This window comes from Miscanthus floridulus, chromosome 16 (assembly GCF_019320115.1).
Source record: "Miscanthus floridulus cultivar M001 chromosome 16, ASM1932011v1, whole genome shotgun sequence".
Classification (NCBI taxonomy): Eukaryota; Viridiplantae; Streptophyta; class Magnoliopsida; order Poales; family Poaceae; genus Miscanthus; species Miscanthus floridulus.
In genome coordinates, this window is record NC_089595.1 from 7,273,243 (window position 1) to 7,282,821 (window position 9,579).

General features: G+C 50.1%; 2 protein-coding genes across 2 annotated transcripts; both read right to left on the bottom strand.

The window, feature by feature from the left end:
• Nucleotides 1–7,337: 7,337 nt before the first annotated feature.
• Nucleotides 7,338–8,201, bottom strand: LOC136513794 (pectinesterase inhibitor 8-like). The gene has a single exon (XM_066507765.1). It carries the CDS (start codon nt 8,049–8,051, stop codon nt 7,482–7,484), a length of 570 nt encoding a protein of 189 aa, XP_066363862.1. The 5' UTR covers nt 8,052–8,201; the 3' UTR covers nt 7,338–7,481.
• Nucleotides 8,150–9,299, bottom strand: LOC136513793 (probable glutathione S-transferase GSTF1). The gene is made up of 3 exons (XM_066507763.1): nt 9,042–9,299; nt 8,889–8,937; nt 8,150–8,744 (listed from the first exon to the last, which is right to left on the bottom strand). The coding sequence occupies exons 1-3, from the start codon at nt 9,195–9,197 to the stop codon at nt 8,263–8,265; spliced, it is 687 nt and encodes a 228-aa protein (XP_066363860.1). The 5' UTR covers nt 9,198–9,299; the 3' UTR covers nt 8,150–8,262.
• Between the last annotated feature and the right edge of the window lie 280 nt (nt 9,300–9,579).

Sequence of the window (9,579 nt, forward strand, 5' to 3'; positions counted from 1 at the left end):
TTTTTGCGTGGAATCTCATATGCGTGGAGGAGTATTTTACGGGGAATCAAAGCTTTAAAAGAAGATTAATTTGGCGAGTTGGTGACTGGAACTTCTATCAATATTTGGCTCGATCCTTGGATTCCGAGGGGTGTCACGAGACAGCCGATTACCCCGAGGAGCCAAACTTTGGTTACCCGAGTCAGTGAATTGATCAGAGACATTTTTTGGGAAGCTGATGCCGAGAAGATGTAATTGCTTGGCATTTTGACAAGAAAGGAGTTTTTTCGGTGAAATCAGCCTACCATAATTTACATGACCGAGCACTTCAGGCAGCTAGAAAGCAGAGAGGGGAGTCATCGAGTGGACAGCTAAAGGAGTACAGAGAGCAAAACACTGCCGGCCCCAGAACCCCCATTACCGACGGTTTTGGGCCTTGTTGGCGTATGTCGGCGGTGATTGGCGACCTTTATCTCCCCCGGTTGCGCCCCCGCGATGACGGCATTTTATCACCGTCGGTCTGGCGTATCATACGGCGGTGACTGTGTCTTACCACCGCCGGTCCGGCGTATAATCCGGCAGTGAGAATGCGTCCTTTGACTTCGGTCCGGCGTACCATCCGGCGATGATGATGCTTCCATCGACGCCGGCACGGCGTACGAACCGATGGTGGTGATGTAACCATCAACACCGTCCCGGTGTACCATCCGGCGGTGATGATGCAACCATCGAAGCCGGGCCGGCGTACCATCCGGCGGTGATGATGCAACCATCGACGCCGGGCCAGCGCGCCATCCGGCGGTGATGGTGTACCTATCATCGCCAGGCCAGCGTACCAACCGGCGGTGATGATGGACCTATTGACGCCGAGCCAGCGCACCATCCGTCTGTGATGGCGCGAACACCAACGCCGGTCCGACGTACCATCCGGTGGTGATGTAGGTGTCATCCCACGCGGCTGGTGTCCCCTCCTACGTTAATGAGGGGAAGCATCACTGCCGCCATTGTGTTTGTTCCGGCAGTAATGTTTTGTCCATTACCGCCGGCATTACCACTGTGTATCATTATTGTTCGCAATACATTATAGCACCAATAATACCAAAATTTCATGGCTTACGCATCGCCAGCAACATATATATTTTTTAGAACACCACTAGCACAAATATCCATACAAAACAACAGCAACATACATGTTTTCAACCACAGGGACATAACGTCCAAATCCAACCACAACGAATATATAGTTTTCAAAACACAAACAGACGTCCAAAATAAAACCGACATTCCAAGGTTAGGAACTGTAGCACCTTGATTAGATAAGGTGATGGTCTCCAGAACCCAACCGCCAAGATCTTCTTGTAGCCCAGATATCTCTAAATTGGTCAGCTCCACTAAAGATGACACTATTGTCTACAACACAAGAAAAAAGTGAAACACAGATAAGACAAGCTTTGTTGCACAGTCTAAGTAGGTCGCTAGGTTATCAATTGACTGGAGGGCTTCAGGGGCCAACCTCTGAGCCGAAGGAGAGATCATAGATGAGGATGCATGTGCATCAAATTCATCCCACTCACGAAATCACTCCAATACTCTTGCTGATGTGGGTATTCACTCCATTCTGGCTCGATGCCCTTCCTTACATATTAGGAGTTCAGGTAGTACTTAAATACTTGAATGAGTTGCCCATGATAAAGAATGCCCGATTGAAAGGTCCTAATATGGCTAGAGGGGGGGTGAATAGCCTATTTAAAAATCTACAAATCAACTAGAGCAATTTGATTAGTATAACAAATAGCGTAAGCAAACTTGCTCTAGCTCTACAAGGGTTGCAAGCCACCTATTCAACAATTCTAGTTGCAATGATTACTTAGGCACATAAACTTGCTATGTAATTACTCACTAAGAGCTCTCAACCTTGCTACTCTAAAGAGCTCAACTAGATGAATATAAATACTAAAGCAAGCTCTCAATTCTAATTACACTAAAGAGCTTGTGTCAACTAGTTTGCAAGAATGTAAATAAGTGAGTAAGGTAATTATACCAACGTGTAGGGGATGAACCAATCACAAGATGAATATATAGCCAATCACCGGGAGAATGCCAAAGACAAGAGACAATCGATTTTCTCCTGAGGTTCACGTGTTTGCCAACACGCTACGTCCCCATTGTGTCGACCAACACTTGGTGGTTCGGCGGCTAAGAGGTGTTTCACAAATCTCGTCCACACGATTGGACACCGCAAGAACCGACCCACAAGTGAGGTAACTCAATGACACGAGCAATTTACTAGAGTTACCTTTCGGCGCTCCGCCGGGGAAGGTACAACTCCCCTCACAATCATCGGAGATGGCCACGAACAATCACCAACTCGTGCCGATCCTCCACCGCTGCTCCAACCGTCTAGGTGGTGGCAACCACCAAGAGAAACAAGCGAAATCCGCAGCGCAACACGAATACCAAGTGCCACTATATGCAATCACTCAAGCAATGCACTTGGATTCTCTCCCAATCTCACAAAGATGATGGATCAATGATGGAGATGAGTGGGAGGACTTTGGCTAAGCTCACAAGGTTGTTATGTCAATGAAAATGTGCAAAAGTGCACCCTTGAGCCGGCCATGGGGCTATAAATAGAGCCCCAATCAAATAGAGCCGTTATACCCCTTCACTGGGCAAAACGCGCTCTGACCGGACGCTCCGGTCATACTGACCGGACGCTGTCCCTCAGCGTCCGGTCGCCCGATGGACGCCACGCGTCACCAGCTTCAAACGCTATTCGTCAGATTTCAACGGCTACGAAGCTGACCGGACGCTGAAGCCCCAGCGTCCGGTCGTTTCCAGTAAGCTCCCGAGGCATATTTTTTCGACCGGACGCGTCCGGTCCACCTTGACCGGACACAGACCAGCGTCCGGTGCAATACCCTCGGTACTGTGCAGACCCGTCAGTTTGACCGGACGTAGAAACCAGCGTCCGGTCAGTTGACCGACGCCAACGTCTTCGCGATCAACTCATTTTCACTTCTAACTTCTTCACCCTTGATCCAATGTGCCAACCACAAGAATTTGCATCCGGCGCAATAGAAAATAGGCATTTCATTTTCTCGAAAGCGCCGAATACCCATCTCGACCCATCTCAACCCTGCAAACACCACCCCCTTTGTAGATGTGCCAACACCACCAAGTGTATCACCTTGTGCACAAGTGTTAGCATATTTTCACAAACATTTTTAAGGGTGTTAGCACTCCACTAGATCCTAAATGCATATGCAATGAGTTAGAGCATCTAGTGGCACTTTGATAACCGCATTTCGATACGAGTTTCACTCCTCTTAATAGTACGGCTATCTATCTTAAATGTGATCACACTCACTAAGTGTCTTGATCACTAAAACAAAATGGCTCCTACATTTTATACCTTTGCCTTGAGCCTTTTGTTTTTCTCTTTCTTCTTTTCCAAGTTTAAGCATTTGACCATCACCATTGTCATGATCTTCGCCATTGCTTCATCACTCGGAGTAGTGCTACCTATCTCATAATCATCTTGATAAACTAGGTTAGCACTTAGGGTTTCATCAATTAACCAAAACCAAACTAGAGCTTTCACCGATCCTTTACCACCTCTTCATCAAACCCATCACGAAAAACAAACAGGTCCTTCGGCTTCTCCCAGCAAAGATTCTTCAGATTGGATGGAACCGCCCATTCGCTGCTTAGTTGTTTCCGGTACCTGTATTTTATGGGTATGTTGTCCTTCACTAACACCCCGATGGCTGTCTTGTAAGGCGCCATGACACCAAATGGCACCACGGGTTCTCTGACCGGATCCAACTCGGTGATAAACTATTTATAGGTGCGCAACTTGCTCCGCCCTTGCCTAGCCTGGCGCCTAGGTGGCCTATCTGATGTGGTTGTGTTACTCTCGGTGGGAGCTTGCTCGTGCACATATAGATAAAATACTCAGGCTATAAGATTGTACTATATATAACAGAGTAATTGTCTTAGCTACGAAAATACGCAGATGGATGACTCCGTCGATTCCCCCAAGGTTGATGTACGAGGAAGGGGACGATGGGTAGACACCCTCAGGCGCTGGTACTTCATGAGCAATATGAGCCTTGCTTTTTTTCTGCATAAAACAGGAGGGGTTCCCCCTTAATGGGATTTTTTTAAAACGAGCTGTGCATATACTCCCGCCGTCCTTGTATAAGTCCTAATAGAATATAATGTTGTCAAGCCATTCAATTCAAAAGTCAAAACACAGTGAAAACATGACTTGATGCTAACTAGCATGCTCCCACCGAGAACATTCAAATATGTGTACACATAACCAAACTAAGAACTTCATAGGTGATGACGAACCTTACGATGAAGGTGCTCGTTTTGGACCTGCACAAATAAAGCAAGCCTTGTTCAATACCAGGTGCATGTCCAAGCTCCACATGAGTATTGTGTCTCTGTTACCATCTGGTTCGTATCACGGCACCTCCACTGATTCATCTACTACCGTAGGTATACTCCTCGGTAGACTGCCGACCAAATTTCGTCGACAAGTACCCGCCGTACCACCAGCCGTACGGTCGTGCTCCCTACGGTGGCGTACGACTACGATGCCACGCCGTACAGGTACGGGGTCACGGCGTCACACCGGCCGGGAGATCAGGCGGCGGAGCAGGGATGGGCACGACGGCGGGGCTCGGGCTCGGGCTCCTCGGCGGGTTGATGATCAGCGACATGCACCCTGTTCGCTTGGCTTGTTTGGCTTATAAGCCGTACTTTTTCAGCCAACGAACAATATTTTTCTCTCTCACCAAATTAGCCAACAGTACTCTCAGCCATGGCTTATCAGCTAAACAAGCCCAAGCGAACAGGGCATGATCGCCGATGCTGAGGTGGACGCGGCGTACGACGACGGGTTCATGGACGGCATGGGCTTCTGATTCTGTGCCGTCGTCGTCGCTCAATAACTGACTAGAATGAAACGCGCGGCGGCGGGCGCCACCTCGTCAGCGACGGAGGCAGCGGTGAGGCTGGGTGGGGGGGGGGGGGGGCTCTAGCCCTCCCTATCGATCCTAGGCACGTAGAGGCCCCCTAAGGCCCCCTTAAAATTTTATGCATATATATATATATTAGGTAGGAGGGGCTAAAGTTAAGAGAAAATAAAAAAAAAATCTCTATTCTTTTATTCAGCCGCTCCTAATTTTTTTCTGGCTTCGTCCCTGCACCTCTTTGCATGGCTGTGCTGCATTCTGATTGTGCGTGGATGCATCCAAGGAGCGCACTTTATCTCGTTAATTACCTAACACAACATCCTAGGTACCTAATCCGGGATAATTTTGTACTTTAGCGAACATGAACTTCAAGTCCGCAATGTTGACGCTCTGCAACTAACGTGTGTGTTAAAGCGGGATGACTTTTCATGGACTATCATGTTCACTTGAACTTGTTTAGCTTATAAGTCGTATTTTTTTAGCCAACGAATAATATTTTTCTCTCACATCAACGCCCTGTTCATTTAGGCTGGTTTGGCTTATAAGCCATGACTGAAAATACTATTAACGGGTTTAGCGTGATCGTTGGTTGATAAGCCATATCTTATAAGCTAAATACGACCAAATGAACAGGCTGCAAATCAACCAACGGTACTTTCAGACAGCCAAATAAGCCCAAGCGAATGGGGCTTCTTGTGTTGTGTCTTGTGTCAGAATGAGTTCAATCTGTTCATTTTCTTGTAAAAAATATGTCCGCAAGGAAACGAAGAGCTATCGGTTATATTAAAAGAAGAAATTCAAACTGAATAATAATACAACGAAACACGAAGACGTCAAAGGGTCCAGCGACAACACAACTGAAGCAAACAAACCAATAAAAACGAAAACAACCAACAAACACGAACTGGAATAGGACATCAGCACACGCCGTAGACAATTCAACTCACACCCCACCACTGCCGTCGTAGGTACAAAATGACGTTGTGCTGGATGTTGTTAGAGGTAATCAAAAGAAAAATGAAAGGGCCAGCGTCCGGACGTCTAGCCGCACGAGGTCTTCGGACACTCCTCCCGTTCGAGCGCATCCATTGCGTCCCCTCCAGTCCCGTCTTCACGTAACAGAAGCGCGCCCTGCCGGTCCCGGTAACCCCGCAGCGCCGAAACAGACAGGAGCGTGCCCGCCTCACCCCGTCTGCAGATGCGCGCCGCGGAGGCGTCTGCTTGCCTCAGGCACCCGCACGGTGACCCACGGCGGCGCCTCAGCAGGAACAGGTGGCTGCAGCAGGTGGGACACCTGATCTACTTTTGAAACATCCAGACGCAATACTTGCAACATACGTCTGGAGACAGGTGAAACACTTAAGACATGTGTCTGAAGCACTTGCAAAAACACCTAAAAACATAGGCAACATCCAGATAAAATACTTTCAACATATGTGTGAAACATATACAACATCTAGATAAACACACTTGCAATTGCAAAATACGTCTGAAAAATAGATGAAACATTGGGAACAGAAGTTTACAACAAACGTGTACAACCATTGCAAGATATGCAACATCCCGATTTACTTTGCAACATTCATACAAAACACTTGTAACATACATCTAAAATATCTGAAATACTCGAAACATACGCTTGCAACATGCGCTTTTAGCAAAACCTGTCATACGGACGGGCGGAGCACTGCACATCGAGATCCGACGCTAGGTCACGGTGAAGGAGGATGGCAGTGGAATGGTGGGGCTGCGCAGCCCCTGGCGAGCAGCGGCGCCCCCGGCGAACGGCACCCGCAGAGGAAGGCGACAACGGCGAGGCGCCCCCGCGCTGGAGAAGGCCGCAGCTAGCGGCAACCGCGCTGGAGAAGGCGAGCAGCAGGCGAGCGATGGGGAACACCGCGATGGCTATGCGAGTTGGGAAATGCTGCTGTTTTTTTGGAAAACCTGTGAAGGAAGGTAGAGGGGAGCAGGCCAGGCTGGTAGCGCGCAGACACAGGACGTGCGGCGTCGGATGCCCGCACCACACAATTTCAGAAAGAAAAAGGATCTGGGGCGGTGATGGTCCACAAAATTGTAAATCTCCGTTGCAAAAAGTTGGCAAGAGACTTGCCGAACGAACAAAGAGAAAAAAAGTCATTTTGAATGAAATTCCATTGCATTGGTGCAATGATGATATGGTATATATATGCCCCCATATGTTTCTGTCTTCTCCTGTTTTCTGCATAAGTTGCCGTAGCCGTTTTTTTGCAGCAACAGCAGCTGTCATGTCTCTCACAAAATCACTGTACAAACAGCAAGCTGCAATTGTTTCTACAAGCAGCCAAACAAGCTCAATCGACATGGTATATGGACAAATATTTATGGGTGAAAATCGATGGACATGCACCCTTTCTTTATTCAGGTTCCAAAAGAGCAATGCGTTAATAATCGACTTCTAAGTTCTAACTAGTCAAGAGAAGCAAAACTAGCAGCTACTAGAAAAGGTACAGAGCCACGGACACGGGAGGTGTTGGATCACTTGATGAGGTTGGTGATGGCGGCACCGATGACGGCCATCTGCTGGCAGTTGGCACCATACCTCGCTAGCACGGGCGGCGTCCTGGCACCGGCCACCGCGAGCGCGGCGTCACACCGGCGCACGAGCGGCGCCACGCGGTCGAACCTCTCCTGGGCGCGCTCGAACAGCCGCGCGCCGAGCTCGTCGGCGGCCTCGGCGAAGGCCATGCCCACGGCGTCGTAGGCCTGCGCGCACTCGCCCATGGCCGCCTTCCCCATGGCGCCGCCGGCCGGCGGGTCATGGATCGTGCCCTCGTGGACGTCGAACACGGCGTCGTCGCCGAGGCTGACGCCGATCAGCGCCGCCGTCCGCGCCAGCCCCCACAGGTCCGCCTCCGCCGCGCCGTGGTACGTCAGAAACTGCTGCGCGCAGAACAGCGTGTCCACGCGCCGGTCCCGCGCCGCGGCCGCCGCGCACGTGCTCTCGATTGTCGCCTCCGCCGCGCGTAGGCCGGTGGAGGAGGCCCACGCGACGGCCACCACCGCCATGGTGACGATGGCCAGAGGAGAGGATGGTGCCTTCTTCATCTATCCTTATTCTCTGAGTTGCTTTGATTTGTTTGTTTTCTTGTCAAAGTTGCAATCTTGTATTAAGATTAAGAGAGAAATGGATGAATTTGCACGGAGAAGAAATAAGACGGCGAGGAGTTTGCATGAAACAGGGAGAGGCCGAACAAGTGTCCGGTTTACAATGATTTGTGTCTGAAAATATGGGCCCACTTGTCGGTCATACACGGGCTCAATTAGGCGGTGGTGGCCACGACATGAGCGCGGCGACCTTCCTGGCCGCCGGCCTAGCCGCGATCCTCCGCCACCACGCGCTGACGGCGGGGCGCTCCTCCACCAGTGCGGCGTACTCGGTGGCCATGAGGTAGTGCGTGAACCCGAAGTGCGCAAGGTCGGCGAGGCTGACGCCGGCGTCCCCGCCGGCCAGGTACTCGTGCTCGCGCAGCCGCGCCTCGTACGCCGCCAGCACCGCCCGCAGCTTCCCGGCGCTCTCGTCGACCACGCGCTGGTCGCGCGCGCCGCCGGCGCCGATCATCGGCAGGATCACGCAGTGCCGCACGATCTCCACAATGGCTGGTTCGTACTGGTGCGCCTCCACCTCCAGCCATACGTCCACCATGGCGGCCGCCTCGGGGTCGCCTTCCCTCAGCAGGTCGCCGCCGCCGCCGCCGCTCTTGTACTTTCGGAGCACGTGCCTTGAAATCGCACGTGATTCTAGCAAAAAGACAAAATAGTTCTAGGTTTAAATGTACATATACTACTTTATATAAATTTATTCAAATTCAAATTTGTTTTAAAAAAAATTGACTTGGTTTAAATGTAGAATTGCATTTCTCGTGGACAGAGGAGGGAGAGTACCAAATAGCATGAGTTCTCCGTCCTGGAAGGCAGGGATCTTGCCGAACGGCTGCGAGATGGATTGCATATGATTTGCTAGAGAGGATGAACAAATAGATTTGAAAGGTGATGATTTGATGAGCGAGAGAGATGATTCCGTTTCGGTGTACGTACGTTACGGGCGAGGTGGTGCGGCGCCTTGTTCTCGCGCGCCGCCATGTCGACGGGGATGAGCTCGTACGCGGCGCCGGCCTCCTCCAGGCACACCAGCACCGTCGCCACGTACGGTGACACCGCCGAGCCGTACACCTTCACGATGCCGCCCGCCATATGCCTTGCTTGCTGCCAGCTGGGGCTTCGTCTAGATCGCCTTCGTTCTCGCCGTGGAGGTGATCACTTTATGGAGGTGATCATCAACTCCCAGCAACAGGTTTCGTGGAAGCTGCCTGTGGTCATGGAGACGACTGAACGCTCGGAGCGTGTCAAGTTTAGTTTACAGTTTCGGGTACATCTACTCTGATTTTTAATCATGTTGTCACTGTCATGTTGGTACTCTCCTCCGTCCAAAAAGAGCGGTGCACACACATCTCGCTTTTTGAAAAAGCCAATTGATTTTAATTCTTTTAGATTTATAAAAAATAGTAGTAATATTTATATCTCTAATATAAACAAATTTACTATAAAAATAAATTACATGATTAACCTAATAATA

Bases quoted from the DNA above. Each gene is read 5' to 3' on its own strand.
- LOC136513794 (XM_066507765.1), bottom strand. From the start codon at position 8,051: ATGAAGAAGGCACCATCCTCTCCTCTGGCCATCGTCACCATGGCGGTG.
- LOC136513793 (XM_066507763.1), bottom strand. From the start codon at position 9,197: ATGGCGGGCGGCATCGTGAAGGTGTACGGCTCGGCGGTGTCACCGTAC. The intron at 8,938-9,041 runs GTACGTACACCG...TCCATCTCGCAG, and splicing joins CGCACCACCTCGCCCGTAAC to CCGTTCGGCAAGATCCCTGC. The intron at 8,745-8,888 runs GTACTCTCCCTC...TCTTTTTGCTAG, and splicing joins CGGAGAACTCATGCTATTTG to AATCACGTGCGATTTCAAGG.